General features: G+C 40.0%; 1 protein-coding gene across 1 annotated transcript in view; it reads right to left on the bottom strand.

Moving 5' to 3' along the window:
- LOC118415582 (E3 ubiquitin-protein ligase rnf213-alpha-like) overlaps nt 1-10,254 on the bottom strand; it is a 36,246-nt gene extending 25,992 nt beyond the window's left edge. Inside the window, 19 exon segments of the mRNA XM_035820276.1 lie at nt 323-452; nt 616-744; nt 838-1,032; nt 1,239-1,360; nt 2,237-2,405; nt 2,907-3,078; nt 3,658-3,778; nt 3,869-4,006; nt 4,142-4,382; nt 4,712-4,904; nt 5,127-5,262; nt 5,504-5,613; nt 5,742-5,819; nt 5,918-6,042; nt 7,509-8,374; nt 8,525-8,686; nt 8,834-8,980; nt 9,728-9,945; nt 10,132-10,254. Of these exon segments, the coding sequence (XP_035676169.1) occupies nt 323-452; nt 616-744; nt 838-1,032; nt 1,239-1,360; nt 2,237-2,405; nt 2,907-3,078; nt 3,658-3,778; nt 3,869-4,006; nt 4,142-4,382; nt 4,712-4,904; nt 5,127-5,262; nt 5,504-5,613; nt 5,742-5,819; nt 5,918-6,042; nt 7,509-8,374; nt 8,525-8,686; nt 8,834-8,980; nt 9,728-9,945; nt 10,132-10,225 (3,546 nt within the window). The 5' untranslated portion in view covers nt 10,226-10,254.
- Nucleotides 10,255-18,084: the final 7,830 nt, after the last annotated feature.

Here is an 18,084-nt window from a genome sequence, read left to right as displayed (position 1 = left end):
AAGGTTTCTAATCTGTCTTTAAATCTGCTATCATGAGAGTAAAGACACTCTTTTTTTACACAACCATAGCTTCAAAGATGTATAAGAATAGTCACTGTGTCTTTACTGTGTGTAATGTGCCAACATGATTTAACAATTCACCAATGCTAGCATAACAATCAGGTAATTGAAATTTATCAATATCTGACTTGATATATTGCAATTCAATGATGTCATTTCAATAGCTGTTGCTGATCATTTTCACTGCTATCACTATAATAAATGGTCTTGGGTTTATATAGCTATAGAACTTCCAATACGTTAATTAAGTACCAGTACCAACCTTCATGATAATCATATTCTTTGGCCGGTCTTTGTTTGCAGGAGGACCAGCCTGTAGGTCACACATGAACTTCACAAGACGTGTTTTCCCGCAGCCTGTCTCTCCCATTATGATGACGGGGATGTTACACCTGAACAATTGTATGATTTTTGAAAGCCCGTCAGAATCGTAAACACTTTGGACGAAACAAACTAAACATGTCGTTGCTCTAGATATTTCAGGTTGATAGTGCAAGTGAAGGACTTCAAGATTTCCTTTCCGTACGCAATAGAACATCAGAAGTGGCGACTTACCTGAATCGCATGTGTATTGCCAGAATTTTCTTCACGTTGTCTGTTGTAAGCTCGTAACTCTCGTCAGGATCAAAGTATTTGCCTTTATCCAGCCCCATGACCATGCGTAGTTTCCTGATCTTCTCGACCCTGAAATCAACATTATTAGGATAATAACCATATATCAAGCTGTTATGAAGAAATAGAAAAAGTATAACGTGTTATTCAGCATACAACACTTACCTTTGCATCTTATCAAAGTTGGCATTCAAATCTACCCCCTGCAGGTCTAAACCCTGCCATAGTTGTTTCTTCATGACGTTGTGCTGCAGAACACTGTTGTCGGTAGGATCCCTTATGTTCCCATTTCTATCCACATGGAAGCCAAGGAATGTCATCGTGTGGTGATCGGAGTTGAAGAACAAGTATGGATGAGGGCTGGATGAAGAGGTCACAAAATGTCAAAAGAGACACGAAATATTAACATAAATTTTATGGAATAGTTTTTTATATCACATGCCTTCTTCAATCATAAACCGATTGTCACAATTTGGGCCCTATGATGTGTACATCTTTCCTCTGAGATAGTAAAAACCATAATGTACTCAGTCTTAGCACGATAGTTGGATTTACTGTACTCCTACCTATTTTCCCATCTTCGACGCAGATGGTATTGAATAGGATCCTCCGTCTCCGCTGCATCTGTATCATCAACCTTGAATGAAGGGCTTTCATCGGCCATCTCAAGGGAGGGAGTCGCGAAGTCCTGTAAAATTTGGATGTTTAGAAATTACATGAGATGTATCTACAAAGTCATACTGCAATACCTGGCATGCCAATCTCCAGCGCCAGGTCTCGCGAGACTGTAATATGGTGCGCGCCCGCGTGATTTCACGGACTAGTCGGGCGGTAAGAGGCTTGTAGTAGTAGATCTGTTATAATGGCATCCCAATAGACAGTCAAGTTCGGTGGAAAATCTCGATATTGGGCAATAAAATCGCAAATTTTAGATCGTTTTCCACAGTTCCTGAGGGATGTAAACGCCTGCTGTAGTGAGAGAAAGTATCGATGTATGTTTACACCTGATGCTTATATGTTCCTTATTTTAGCTCAAGCCAGGAAATAGATTGATGTAGAAAACAGTTTGTATAGTTAGATTACAATGTAAGGTTAGATTGATGTAGCAGCAGTTTATATGCCGATGGTTAGATTGCAATGTATGGTTAGATTGATGTAGCAGCAGTTTATATGCCGATGGTTAGATTGCAATGTATGGTTAGATTGATGTAGCTCAGCGTTCGCATGATTAGATAGTTAAGTATGGTTACATCGTCGTATAACGCAGTCTGTATGGCTAGATTACAAAGTATGGTTAGATTGATGTAGCACACAGTCTGTATGGTTAGATGGTTAGTTTGACGCATTCACGCCTTACGTCGGATGAACAGAGAAGTCACAAAAACCTCCTACCCTGATGCTAATCCTCCCTACCCCGTTTACCCTCTGATCCTTATATCACCCCCCCCCCACCTCCACCCCCCTCTAGTTCTCATTTGTGGCTTCTCTTTTCGGAACTTGTGAATTTCTGCATACAACAATCAATGGCATTGTCCTTAGCGTTGTTATAAAAGCCTAGAATTACCTTGGACATGATGATCATGAATTCGACGACAAACTTTCTCAGCCCAGGTAGACTGTCATGCAAAAATGTTTTGCAGAAGTCGGACTGCTCGTAATCTCTCAGCTGGTAATTCAGGAAGGAAAGAAAGTGACGCAGTTCTGCCCAAGATGGATCCTTGATTCCGCAGTGGCTATAACAGAAATGGCTCTTCGGTAAATATTTGAATAGTCTCACCAGGGTAGTGAATTACTGAATAGAAAAAGGTTGGGTTTTTTTTTTCGAAACCAGGTAGATAATAACAGCTGACGCTTCGATGGCGATCTATCGTTTTATTCGTAGCAATAGTGACTTTGCACTGCAGCTAGGTGTCATTATCAACAAGTCAATCAGTCGTTGTTGCATTGATGAACCAATAATCATTACACACACACACACACACAAATAAAGGCGGTAAACTTAACGTCTGCTGTTAACATGTACTTGGATATCAAAAAGAATGTTGTCTTTCAGAAGCCTTTACTATTGCCAAGCTATGTGAAGCAACAATAGTATTTGGAAGAATGCTAGCGCTGTTTTAAGGAGTGTGCAAAGGAACTTATAACGTAACAATCCATGTCGAGAAATGCACTCTCCGTTGAACAATAAAAACGTTCTGAAATAAAACTCGTCGGTTTGCTATGAAAAAACCTACCGGAGAACAACCGTTAGAAAGTCGACATGGTTGTTTACAAAAACGCCAGGGGTGAACGTAAACTTGTCCAAGTCCTCTCCAGACTCCAAGTGCCGAAGGTATTGATAAGGCCTCTGGAATTCTTCAGTAGTGAATAGTGTTGTGTACATAATAGGATCCTCGGCATTTTGTTCTAAGAGACATATAAATACAATGACGTATGACACACATTTTTTGCAATGGACAGAAGGCAATTCACATATGAATGTCACAATTGGTCATCATTATTGTCTTGGGTATCTTGACGGTCTCCGAAACCATTGCTCCCGAGACGCTGGCTCTTGTAAATATGTGGTTGTGAGTGAAAAGAATTTCTTATATCCAGTCATCCGCACTTATTTTTTGGTATTTGAACAGGTGGCTTCCCGGTTGCGCCTATGTATACTAATGTGATTAGTGCACCACCTTGTATATAATGAAAGTTTATTTACAAGTTCATGCTCAAAGGCTAATTGCAAGTAGATGGTACATAATGGGCACACATGCGTCGATGAAGGGATGTAAAGATCATTGTTAAAAGAGACTACTTGAATACTAGTGTTGGCTATTTCGAAATATAATGTATTGAATGGTCAATCATACACAAATAAAAAGGAAGTTAAAGTACAATAAAACCTTCAAACATTGTTTTTTTTTATGTGTGTTTTGTTGTATAACATACCAAAGAACACATCATGCAAAAGGCTTGTCTTTTTCAGAATGAATGGAGTACCTTCAACCGTTCCCTGTTCGAATCGCGTGTCCCTAGCAAGTATCTCATTTGGAGCCCGGCAAGTAGCAAAAGGCAGGAATGTTACAAATGGAAAATGGCAGTTGGTCGATGTTTCGGTGATCTGCAACATAAGAAGAAGATTGCGAATACTTTCATGTCAATGCAAATTTTGATAACAATTACAGCTGAAAATGAAATACCGTCCACTGACCTTAAGATCTGGTGTGTCCGACGTCCTCTCGATGAGGTACAGGTCCCATGGGAGTCGCAACCAGACTTTGCCATCTTTCCCCATCACACGTCCGAGAACCGTCAGATTGAAAAGAAAATAGTCCAAACCTTTACGCACCTGTCAAGGAAGATGATGATATATCAAAGATTATGTACTAGTTAATATCGGCTAAAACTCATTCAAAATAATCAGTTTCAAGAAAACATACATTTACAGTTAACCGTGGATTCTCATACAGCGTTTGGAACTCACCATTGGAGACACGTCGAGGTGGATGATAGAAGGTGTTGGTTTCTCGGGATTTTGCTCTTGTTTGTTCAGAGCCGATAGGACGGAGTCCACATCAATGACAGCCTCATGGAACGGAACCTTTAGATAGCAAGATGTACGTCTGGTCGGTTGCCTTTTGACATGGAGCTTCTGAGCGAGGCGTTGCACATACAAAGACTTCCCCAGACCAGGTCTGTCAGATGAGATCACACGCACGGAGCTCCTGGGCAATAGGCGATGTGCAATTAAACCCTTGTCCTGCTGAGCCCATATATATATATATACAAGATTTTCATATATAATGTTTGTATGTGGGTTCAGTTTCTTTACGGGTTTTCTCACTTTAATGTCACCAAATAACATCGATTGAGGAAGTAAATCTGACGAAGCAGCAGCACAAAATAGCTCACGCTTTACTGATCTTAGAGGGTTAAATTGGCAAAGAATTCTCAACAGGACGAGGGGTTTAATGGTGGAAAAAGAGGAAAATTGTCTCTGGAATTATTCATGAAAGGAATAAATAAATAGCATCCTTTAGCTTTTTTGCTATACCTTTGGTAGTCAAGTGTACTCGCAGGTTCAGTGGCATTTATTGAATGGTTCTGGACAAGTTGCGCTGTTAGGTAAGCTTGTACATCCTTGACGGAACAGGACACGAATTGCTGCACCCGATGCTGCTCTAGAGCCGTAGCAATGTAGGACTGGTGTTGCTTCTCACTGGCACATGTTAAAACTAGATGGCACCCTTGACATAAAATTAAACATGATTTAGGGATGATACTATTGCTCCAGGTAAAACCATACATGTATTACTGTGTATATGCAATGTATAAGCAACACAAACAACACGATTATATGCGAGCGTATTACAATAAAGAAAAATGCTTGTAAGGTAAGAAAACACAAAGGATTACAGTCCTTATCAAGTGTCTAACCGTGAGGGTGAAAACAATTTGTAAGGCCATACTTGTGTGATGATGCATCAGCTTTGAACGTTCCTCTTCGGCTTTCACACTGACGTCATGGTCCAACTGATCGACGTTGACCAAGCAAAATATTCTACCTGTTTGGTCAGTCATGGCTCTTTTCAAGAGTAACAAGATCTAGACATAACAAAAGATTGTTAGGATTCATCTAGTAAAATCGTAATGCTCATGTTGTCTAGAGTCAAATTTATATTTCACACACAGTTTTGAACCACGAAATATTATGAATTTGTCTTTTATGATGTTATTCAAGAATTGGCTATCATATGTTCAAAATACAATTATATCATGCGATGCACAGAGCCCATGTACTTCGCCATGGTGCATTCTTCTTCTTGAGACACGTTTGATACCTCACCTCTTCTGTTGTGGTCTCTGATGTACACAAGAGTACTTCACTGTAGGATGGCAGAGGAGATTCGACGCCCCCATGTAAATATAGGGACAGCACTGTTCTGAACATGTCACCTAGATAAAAACAAAATGTAAACAGACATTTCTGACAATAAAAGTGAAAGTGAAAGAATCAACTTTTTTTATCTCCTTGCAATTGTCACGAGCACATTGGGATTACAGGACATGTATCTAGTTCATACCTGTAGGGCAGACGATCAAATTCGGGACACCATCTTTCAAATATGTATCCGGCCATGGTCTTCTCTGTGAAGTGGGCTCTGAAAGGCCATATAAGTATAAGTATATATACCGTAGTGGGTAAAAGTGGAATTCATCGCACAGTATAAAACAGAATATTCAACAAACAATTGCCTACCTTTAGTGCTCAGTGCTTGTAGAATATGACCAAGATGATCCAAGCTCAAATACTCTTTCATGTTCTCAAACTGGATGGACTTCAAGTAGCAGTGCCAAATGTCGGTGACTTTCTTCACAAGAGTCCTGCATCAAACATAGGATTTGTTGGTGCATCGCCTTCATACTTATTTGCATAAAAAGTATTAGCTGATCATCTTCTCTACCTAAATAACAATCCTTTCCTTGTACGAAAATCTCAGTAAAGAAATATATCGTAGCATTTTCTAATCCATTATTTAAATGAGACTCTCACTTTCATGCTTTACATCTAATTTGATAGGCACCAAATGTCAAAAGAATGTCATTTTCGTCATTTAACTCTATGCTATTCTAACAATTTCTCATTAATGATAAAAACTAGGTGACAAGCTGTATAATTGATGTCTATCGATACCGCTATTTTTATTAACATTTGTCAGGCATTTGAGTGTCATATTATGAAATGTTGTGGATTAATGCGGTTTGCCTTAATGAAGGGTTAATGACCCGCCCCAAGGTGTATATAGTGTCATAATGCCTGGTCCTTTGCTACAACCACCGGTTTTATGAGGCTGGTGTTATGACGCTATATACATTGAGGAACAGGAAGATCATTAACTTTATTATCATATAGCCTACCCAAAGTTGCAAACTCCTGTATGACACATAGATCCCTGGGTACGTGTAAATTACTTTTCGAATTTCTAAAAATTTACCTTTGTTCTTTGGTACATACAGTTTTAATACCCCTGGCATATTCTCCACGATCTTCGGGTGTATCGATAAAAGATCGGCCATACTTACGATCGACAGAGGGTTGCGCGTATTTTTTGTCTGAAAACCGTCCCTGTGACACATAAACCATACTTTGTACCTTGTACAATTGTTGGGCAATAAAATTATAATCATAAGAGACGCTCGATTGCTGCAGAATCGTCGTCCGATGGATTTTCGCCAAATGTGACAGGGGTATAAGGAGATTGCAGATTGCATTTTGAAAGCAAAATTTCCACAGAAAATATTCGAAACATTGCAGTTTTGGCATGTCAAATCTTTTAAAACGTTTACTGTTTAAGGTACTGTATTCATGATCTTTCCTCCATGCTCTGTTCTATTCTAATTGGTTACTTTCCTGTGTTTCGCCCCTTCTGATTGGTCAGGTATTAAACAGAATCAACACCGGTGTGTTACGATGTCATAACCAATATGGAATGGGGCCTGGCTATATGATAACAGACCTAATTATGGGAGGCATCTCCGAACCTACATTATCAAAAACACGATGATCCGTCAAACCTTCCCGACTTTTTCTATTTAAAGGCCCTGGAATTACTACGTAATACTAATTAATTCTTTGTTTACTTTTTTTGATAAAAACAAAAATATACTCATGACACGATTTCCACCCCCAGCCCTGATCCATTCGAGCAGAATTTTTCATTCTTTTTTTTTTTTTAATTTTGCCCTATCGCTTTTTATTGTTTCTAAACAAAATCAATGAAACAACAAGTTAAAATAGGTGTGGCCATATTTTCTTTTCGAGGGACAAAACAAAAATTGACTTTACTCACTCATCTCTCTCTTTGGCTTCATCCACAAATCTGCGTGTAAGGTCACCAAGGCTAGACGCGCTCATCAGTGGAGCAAGCCTTGAAGCGTTTTCTCGGGGGTCAACTTGTTCTTTAGTCTGTTCTAGATTTGCTTCTGCCAAATCTAGTTCATTCTGGTCTGCGGTGTCGTCTTTATTTTCTACAAGGATCTTCTGAGCTAATTCTTCATTGTTGTGGTTCATGATGCACCAATCCATGGCTTCATTAAGAGTCTCATCGAATGTTCCCCTTTTAGAGACTTTAAGAGCAGCATTAGCCACGTCATCTGAAAGGTCTGAAACAAGTTTGTGAAGTTCTCTCAGAAGTGCCTCCTGATCCAGGCCTTCTGGGCTAGATGCACCTTCTTGGCCATCCTCTACCAAGGCTTCGTCGCCAATGTCAACAGTTATCTCATCATCGAGGTCTATCATTGAGAAAGCTTCTTGTAGGTCATTCACTGTGCAGAGCGTCTTGACACTGTCCAACAACACGATTGCTTGGGAGGATGCCTTTGCGCCATTCACGACGTTTGCGAGTTCCCTGCGAAGAACCACGATTTGCTCGGTAGTGAAGTTGTTTAGCTCAGGATATACACCTCTTTTAAAGTCGACAAACTCAAGCCAGCCTTCCAGGCACGACTCCATGAGCTTTGCTAGATTAGTGACCTCTGTTACAAGGTCTTTGTCTTTTCCTGTAAGAGTCGACGACCCAAAGCCAAAGTCGATGATAGCTTTGACTTTCTTGTTTGGATCACAGAATACAGTGCATGTCCACTTATCAAACAGCACCGAGCCAGTTTTGCGCAGACGGAGGTACACATTTCCAAGACGACTTACACCGTTGAAGACCTGTAGATAAATTCAAATATGATGACCGAAAATTGTGACAATTCATCAGATGATCAGCATAATATCAATGGTAGGCCTGGGAGAAAATTATTAGCAGGTAAATGTCCTGCAATCCTGCGTTACACAAGAACAGTATGAAAATCATCTTACCTCCACGAACTTTTCCACCTCCTCCTTCCCTTTGTCTGCAGTCCCTGCAATCAACATGAGCTTGCTTTGCAGTGTCTTTAAGTTACTGACACTGTAGTGTCGGTCATCAGCGTCGCCCTCGGCCTGGCTGAGTCGTAAAGAAATGACACCATCGAGTGGTTCCTGACGATGAACAGAAAATAATGAGTAAACATTGCTGGATTTAACGCAATAAGATAATCTGATAAAATCCTATATAATGCAAGTAATATTTTTCGCATATAAAGGCTGACATTCAGAATTCTAAATTGCAGAAAAAGGCACACATACGTGTATGTCCTTTGGTTGGATAATGTCGCCGATCTCGTAGATGCCCTTGGCATTTATCGCCTCGGCCTGCGAGAGAGACGACTTTTCTACGGATCCGTGTGATTCTTGAACGTGTGTAAGCCACGCCAGATGGTTCTTCATGTCACGCTATAAAAGATCAATAACTTCAATATTCGTCCAGTGGACTGAAAGGTAAGCCTTGTTTATACAGTTTGCAGCAACTATGGGCAATAGGGTATACAAACGTCGCAAGTTTCCTTGTTACTTTTTACTATGAAGGTTATGTTTTCATTGTTTCTATGTATGTTTGTATGTATGTGAATGAACAGCATAACTGGGGAAAGACTGGTTGAATTGGACTGATATTTGGTATGACAGTGAGTTCCGAGGAGCCCCTAGCGGCTTGTTACGGTACTGCAGCGGAATTCAGGTTTTGATATAACGAGTTCTGCTGTGGTCGCGATTGTTTATGAAAGTGTGGGTGGTGTAGAATTTGAAACTGCATGGGCCGGTTTTGTTTCAGACTTTAAAGAGAATAAGTCAGGAAAGGGTTGACGAATCGTCATGATTTTTGGTAGGAAGATAGCACAAGTGTTACTTGTCTTTGATTCTTGATCTCGATTCTCAATATAGTTTTGTGGATATAGAGGTACTTTGTTTCTAAACCACTAATGTGCAATAGTATAAACTGTAGTGGTAATATAGAATGTATATTTAGGCTGCATTGCATAGAAATTTTCCTTTCAACTGATACTTTTTTTCCTTTCAATACATATGAGAAAAATATATCAAATATATATTGAAACTGCATTACATAGATCAAGGTATACTTTCTTGCTCTTGGAGGAAATAAAGATTGTACACACGCTATGTTGATGTATTAGGTATACGAACCAATTTCTTTGGTAGGTTGGGGTCCTGTGTCAGATATGTCTCGAGCCTTTTGACAGCCTGCATCATTTCAGTAAACCCAGCATCTTTTTTGAGGTCGTAGATCAAAGGCCCGTAGCCGATGCCTGCTGACAGAAGCATGTTAACCCTGTCGATCTCAATGTCTGTCTCCCCAGCCGATATACTGGCCAGATCAGCAAACACCTTCAGCTCTTTTGTGTCTGAAAACGAGAGAATGACTCAGATGTAGCAACAGATATAATGCGAGGTATAATGCACTTCACAATACATGGTACGCAGATATCTCTATGTTCAATGCGTATATAATGAATGTCTTGCGGTAATAAGATAAGTTCTAAAAGAAGTAGTAATACATTCTCAACAAGAGGAATTATGGAACCCCATACCTTTAGTGTGCACTCGCATCCACTCCACCAAAGGTTTTGATAGAACGAAGGTATTAAGAGCATCTGAAGTCGCTTCTGTCAAATCAGCGAGCATCGAAGTTGCTTGGAAGACAGAGTCGTCAATGGATCTCAATGGCCGCATTTTGAATGACGCATTTTTCTATTTAAGGGAACATGATACATTTGATGGATTAGCTAAACAGGATGTAATTGTAGAATTCTGGATCTCAATATTCAGAGAGTAAAGGGCATAATTAGCAAGGTGGGTCACACTGCATTTGCAACACGAGTGGAAAAATCAAAGCGCAAAATATGATTTGTTTATCTCTGCAGTAACTTTTATGTTACATTCATTGACATGAATTTCAAAACCAGCACAAATACTCACAGAGTCCAGTAACGTCTGTACAGAGCTGAAGTCTCCCTCCAGTTGATAGGTATGTCTAACGTCATTAACACTTCTAGCCTTGTCTGTATACTGTTCAAGCAGGTGATACTGTCTGATCTGGTCTGTTCTCTCCTTCACCCAGCAGGCCTTAGGATTGTTTGATAACGTCGCTATTTCTTGGTGCAAGTCTTGTTCCTTGCCCATTGTGCCTCCGAAATGCCTGTCGACGTCTTCAAAGGTGATTTCTCCCGTTTCTATGTCTTCTCTTTGCTTCTCCCACGCCTTAAGGGCTGGCTGGCAAACCTCGGTGACCACCTGATCTATGGAGAGCACAATTGGATTCTCCTCTGTCGCTTCAGACAGGTGTGGCATCTCGTCAAGCTCTGCATCTCTCTGTTTCCGTATCCTGCTTCGCGACTCCTCTGCCTGCTCCTTCCAAATGGCATGGAAGACGATACTGTTTTCTAATCGTCCCACTGGACCCAGTATTGCTTTCATGCGTGGCGCAATGTTAAAGTATGTCACCCTTGGTACTTCGTTAAGGTCAAAGCCGTTTGCTGTAGCTTGTATGTCATCAATTTGATCAAATTTGACGGCAGCACAGAGGTCATCAACGGGAAGGTTGTCAATGTTGGCGTCCACTTTCTGCTGTAGCGTGCTTCTGTCGACTAATCATAAAGTTCGCATTGTCATTAATTGCAATAACCTTTTATGTTTTTAAAAGAAATTAAAACTCGGATTCCACTATAAAATTCATAATGTAATAGCAAAAGTGGACCTAAAGTTGAAGAAAGACCCATGAATCATGGTAAAAACGAACTTACCTTGACCAATGATCTCAGTCATGCCCAGGAATGTCTGCAACTGTCTCCGTTCTTCTTTGAATGCCTCGAGCTCGACCCTTCGGCGATCAAGGGCAGTGCTGAAGATTTCTTCGTAGATCTGCTTTGGTTTCTGTTGGGTCTTCTCACTTTCTTCGCCACCTTGGTTGTACGGGTGGATTATTTTGCAAAGTTCAAGGAACCGACAGCTGCATTTGATTAGTATCTCTAACGATTCCACGGTGAGGGTTCCATCCAACAGCTTCTTCTGCACATCTTCCAATTCTGAAACGGCCACAGCGATCTTTTCTTGACAGTCTCCATCGAGTGTTTCTTTCAAAACTGATGCTCCAGCTTTTGAAAAGAAAAAAGTCAAATGTATCAGTACCTAATTAAGTGATAATTAGCAACATACCTTAACACGCCGCACTGATGTGTAATTTATTTTTGAATAGACACCATCTTAATTTACTATAACTAGTGAAATAATGTGGAAGAGGGGTGCTATCATATTCTTTCACTAATGGACACAATCTTAATTTCTATTACTAGTAAAATAATATGATAGAGGGGTGCTATCATATTCTTTCCTAATAGCCACATTCTTAATTACTGTTACTTATGAAATAATGTGACAGAGGGGTGCTATCATATTCTTTCCTAATAGACACCATCTTGATTTCTATTACTAGTAAAATGATGTGATAGAGGGGTGCTATCACATTCTTTCACTAATAGACACATTCTTAATTACTATCACTTGTGAAATAATGTGATAGAGGGGTGCTATCATATTCTTTCACTAATAGACACATTCTTAATTTCTATTACTAGAAAGGCCGACATTTGCTTAAGAGCAAATACAGCATATTTCAGCCATCTCCCTCCCCATGCAACAATAGACTGTTCCAAAATCATCCATGTGTGAAAATGGAACACTTCTGATTAAAAATCACTTTTACTAATCACTGTTTAGCCCAAAAAGGAATCTTACCCCGTACCAGAATGGACTCTTTCGGTACACCCCAATAGAATTTGCACAATAGACCAGTCCAGAAATACTCCCGCTGAAAGCATGGCCTTTGAACAAGAAACTCAGTCCAAAATTGAACTTAGCAAAAGAGGTCCCCCGTGCATGAAAAGGTAAAATAGACCAGTCTAAAAACACTTCTGCTAAAAATGGAATTTTCAATCATCACCTGTCCAAAACTGAATTCTAAAAAACCCCCCTCCGTCTAAGAATGGACTCTTCCAGTGATACCCCTGTGTAAGGTGGGGTAAAATAGGACTTTGACATAATCATGGAAGTCCAAAAATGATTTTTAAATGACCACCTTCGTCCAAGAATGGACTATACCAGCACATCCCATGTAAAAAGTGCAAAATAGACCAGTCCAAAAATACTCCTGTTGAAAGATAATTTTTTTTTAAATTACCCCCTCTGTGCAGCAATAGACTCTTCCAGATAACAATAGGCTCGCTGATTGGCTGCCGAACCCCGTCAGGATACGTGAATGGTTACCAAATAAGATTTTAATTAAGTTAAATAGACATGTGCACGTGCAGTCTGCAGGTGTGGGTCAACGATCTTGAGGTCATTGACCTCTCTGGCCATTGGAAAATGACCAAAAATAAATCCCCAAATATATCATTTTGATGTGGTTCATGCCCAAAATTATACATTGGTCATATGAATAAATATCTTAAGCACCCCTTTACCAAATTTCAGGTCATTTGGTTGTAAACTGAGGGTACAGTGGCTAAAAATGTCATATCAAAAAATGGCCCAAAAATGCAAAATGCAAAATGCAAAATTAAGCAGTTTGTTGTACTGTATGTTTTGTTAAATTTTTATTGAATCCATGTGCGCATATGTAAAGGGCACTCCTATACCAAATTACAGGTCATTTGGTTGTAAAGAGAGGGTACAAGAGCCAGAAATGTCCAAAAAAATGTCCCAAAAAATGACCAAAAATCACAACATTAAGCATTTTGTTGTACGATATGCTAAAACTGTTATTGCATCTATGTTGGCATGTGATCAAAGCACCTCTGTACCAAATTTCAGGTCATTCGGTTGTAATACCAGAGTACAGAGAGCCAAAATATACATAAAAATTGACAAAAACCTCAATAAAATCATTTTAAAGGCAGATATGATAAGAATAGCCCCCAAAAAACGCCTAGTGGTATTGGCCCACTCTACCCCTGTGCCAAATTTCAGGTCATTCGGTCCACGAATGACGGAGATAACGCGTTTTGAAGATTTGACAGGAGAAGAAAGAAAGAAGAAGAAACATTACGAATACAATATGGTATGGCTGAAATATAACTAGTGACAAAATGTGATAGAGGGGTGCTATCGCATTCTTTCACTAATAGACACCATCTTAATTTCTATTACCAGTGACAAAATGTGATAGATGGGTGCTATCGCATTCTTTCACTAATAGACGCAATCTTTTTTCTCTACCTAGTGAAATATTGTGTTAGAGGGCTGCTGTTGCATTCTTTCACTAATAGACACCATCGTAATTTCTATTACTAGTGAAAAAATGGGATAGAGGGGTGCTGTCACATTCTTCACTAATAGACACAATCTTAATTCCTATTACCGGTGAAATAATTACATAGAGGGTACTATCACATTATTTGACTAATAGACACAATCTTTGTACTTTTACTAGTGAAATAATGGGATAGTGGGGTGCTATCACATTATTTTACTAATAGACATATTTTACTAATAGGCTTTGTACTCTTACTAGTGAAATAATAAACGTGATAAGGGTTGGTGAGAGGGCCAGGACATCTGTTTCCCATGTTAGGACTGCATTCTTTCTGGCTTTGCGATGGGCTTATTTGCAATATCATGTACTAACCCAGTACCTCACTATTGCAAACAAAATGAATGAAGAAAAAGTAAAAAGGGAGATTCATGCTTACCGTACATCTTGAAGAATCCAAGGAATGGTTGCCATGTCAAAAGATGCCGCAAAAGTGACGCTTCACATATTTCGTCAATACGATGCCATGTTTTTCGCAACACGTACGAAAAAAGTTTCCCGTACTTCTCTGCTGCTGGTGAGAAGGCTGCGATTTTATTCAAAAACTCACCCTCCTGTTTGGTCTACGTAGAGAAAAATAAATTCAAAGTTAGAAGCCATTTTTCTACACAGAGACGAACCTGCTTCCTAGATATAGAACTCGGTTTGGTTTGTGCTCTGCTAACCTGTCAACCAGAGAATATGTCTTTTTGCTGTCAAAAGAGAATGCTTGGTCTCCTATGTTCCTGTAGACGGGCCCGTAGTGGTCGGAAAGACCACTAGGGGGTGTCATCGCTTGTGGTGGAACATGTAAGCACGGAACAGCACAAGATAGACTGGGACAATGTAGATGGACTGATCAGGATCCCGATTGGTTTGCGAGGGGTGTGCGGGAGGCCATCCAGATCCGCCGACAACAGGGACAGGGGGCGCAACTATCTCAGGCCTGTTTATGACTGCCTTGTCACGATCAGATAAGATATACCGGGTTGATAAAGGGACAGAGCACGTCTCGAAAGCGTCCAAGCTATGAACTGTAGTTGTGTGTATATGTTATTAAAGTTTTCTCAATGAATAAAAGAGGAGAGCAATTAAGCAGTGTGCGAAACAAGCGTATTTCTAGGACGCAGGTTCGATTCTGACTACTTGAATGATAGAAAGACAATGTAGGTAAGCAAATCAATTTGGGAGATACTGAAGGATAGAAGTCTAAAACATGTACATTCAGCATGGTTATACTATGGTATCCTTTCGCCAAAAGGCACATCATGTTAAACTCATGATGGATTGATTTGAAATAGAATAAATGTTATTCGGTCGATATTGATATTGGAAAACAACTTAGACAAAAAGAGTTTTACGAAACACAATCCGATTAGTAGGTGGTTTACCTCGCATAGACTCTCCACAGCTGTAAATGCGGCGCTGGTGAAACATTCCGCGACCACACTGTTCAACTTCTCCAAGTCAAGTTGACAGAACAGCTCGGCTTGGTACACAAGACTAATCTGCAATTCCAATAACGGCAAATATGTTAAGCGAGCTTTATTGAACTAATTCACACAACACTCATTTTAAAAATCGGTATAAAAAAATCGGTATAAAAACAGTAGACCAAAAAAAGGGTTTACCTGTTTGATTCTTTCGTTAAGTCGGTCTGTGAGAGACTGTCTCCATTTTGCGTCGACATCTTCTTCCCCAAATGTTATGTCCACGAGCCGGCCCCATATCTTTACAAAAAGTAGATGATATGTTGGATGTGATTGCATAAACTTATTACTGTTGCGCTCAAAGTCACAGTTCACAATTTATTTCATAACAAGATGATCTGTCTGCTCCAAGCAACGTATAAGAAACTATTTTCACGACCCTATACCTTTGCTGGTGCCAAATGATCTTAACCTTTACAACTGATGTATTAAGTGTATTTTTTAATATGCAAATAAGTTCCTAATTTGCAAAAATTGCACTAATTGATCATCTTCATCCAAATATCACACGTACACAATCTAATCGTTTCCAAGTCTCATCAGGACCTATAGCTACCCCCATGCCGAATATTAATCCACCCATGCATTCTCCAGTTATACTGGTCTTATACATCCCCACATAACCGAAGCTACCAAACTTATAACCTTTTTGGCGAAGACAAATATACACATTGTATCACAATACATCTCATTACACTGCACATTATATATTACACATTACATTATGCAACATTATAGAATTGCCTATGATTACCTTCGGCTCGTCTGGGTATGTGAGAGCGCTTTCGTAGTCTCCACGCATTTTTCTACTGGCTATTGCATTGCAAAGATTTTTCTTAAGCCAGGCATGAACAGCTTCTGACGTGGACTTGTAGCATTGGGCAATCCTGTCCGTGAGCTCCTTCCTTGTCACGTGTGCGGCGTCTGCATCCTCCACTTCCTGGCCTTTGGGCTTTAGCATAGCCGACGCAAGTCGCATGCACGAGGCAACCACGGAGACGGCACTTGCCACGACGGCATAGCAGCTCAAACTCTCCCTCACGATGACGCCAAGCGAGTACTCACACACAGAACACATTTCACGGATTGTCCTCCCATTGTCTTCGGTAGTTTGAAACCTGTTGCAGGAAAAGTCGACAACTCAAAAATGGACATTTACACTGTGCACGTGTGAAGGGGCATTAAGTCCCCATTCATACGTGCGCGTGTATTCAAGTCCGTATGAGTTGCGCGTATCAAATTTCGTCAATACGCTGCCGTAAGCGCCATACGCCCCTCATACGCAGCTCGGTCGTTTTGTGTATATTCTAGGAACGCAGGTATATGTACACTACCCTTTAGAGATTTGGGCATGCACAAATAGTGCGTTTACTGTATACGCAGCTCATACGTGTGTGCCAGCACGCGGCAGCGCAAGCGTATGTCTTTCCGTGCGTGTACATAACTAATCATGTTATTAGAGTTATCGTTCCTCATGTTCCAGTATATAACACAAAAAGCATTACTCACATAGTAATCGCAGACGAGTCCTCACTACACTGAGCAGTAACTTGTTCCATTGCCCGACGAACGTTCTAATGATAATAAAAGAATATGTTATCGTCAAAAAGAAAACTATAGTACTACGTTTCACCTCACACTGAAAAAGAAAAAAAAGTAGGCTAACTATCAATCTTATCAAAGTGAGATACCTGCAAGTCATTGGTGTCTAGATAGTTATATTTTGACTTCTGCAACATGGTTGCCAAGCCAATGGTGGCAATGGACACTGAAGGCGCAAAACATCTCTTGATGAACACTGCTTCAAGTTCATCCAATTCAAGAACTGTAGCAACTACTCTCGGTAGCAAAGGATCACAACGCAGCAAATCACCGATGCTGCCAAGGAAGTCTTTTATTGGCGGCCTGTAAATTAAAAAAAACAACACAAAAGTATGGAATGAATACATTGCATAAAGTAGCACAAATACTTGATCTTTTCACGGATATCTTTATATTTCGCTATCATACCTGTATTTCTATTTCACTCTATGCAACAGTAGCGGACCAGTCCAAAACCATTTCGACAAACACACACACACACATTTGGCTTTTGCATTATAAGCTGGATCCATTTTCCTAATTCATTTTGATTTTCTAAAGAACGATTCAAATTTTGGATGGGTGATCAGACCAAAATTTGGAAGAGTCCATTCTTGCATAGAGGTTAACTTATTTATTTTGGACTGTTCCATGTTTGCACGTAGATAATGTTGTTACAGCCTATTTTTGCCTGGTAAAGGAGATGGAGAGAAATACGGTGTGTGTGTGCAAAAAGTTACCTCTAACCCATAAACCTCCCATTGTTCATACCTGCACCGCTTTGCCGATGTCCATAGTTTGTCCATTCCTTCCAAGCCAAACCACAAACGGTCTCCAACCTTGGCTTCTTCGTCCGGCTGCTTAAAGGGTCGTGAGTCGCCTCTTAAGAAATGAAGGATCGGAATAGCCAACAGCCACTTTGGAGTAGGATTTCCCTTGAGCAAAGCCCTTTGGACGAGGGAGTATATGGATGTGGGCAGCTCCCTGTAAGGTAAACAAAGCAGATATCATTCTCAAGTGTTAGAAATATGGATGACACATTTCTGCTACAGAAAACACTCTGTCCCATCACACGGAATGCTTAGAAACATAATACGAATCCACATTTGCCTAAAAACTTAATCATT

The sequence above is a fragment of the Branchiostoma floridae genome, chromosome 5 (genome assembly GCF_000003815.2).
Source record: "Branchiostoma floridae strain S238N-H82 chromosome 5, Bfl_VNyyK, whole genome shotgun sequence".
NCBI classification, from domain to species: Eukaryota; Metazoa; Chordata; class Leptocardii; order Amphioxiformes; family Branchiostomatidae; genus Branchiostoma; species Branchiostoma floridae.
This window is presented reverse-complemented; position numbering and strand designations above follow the sequence as displayed.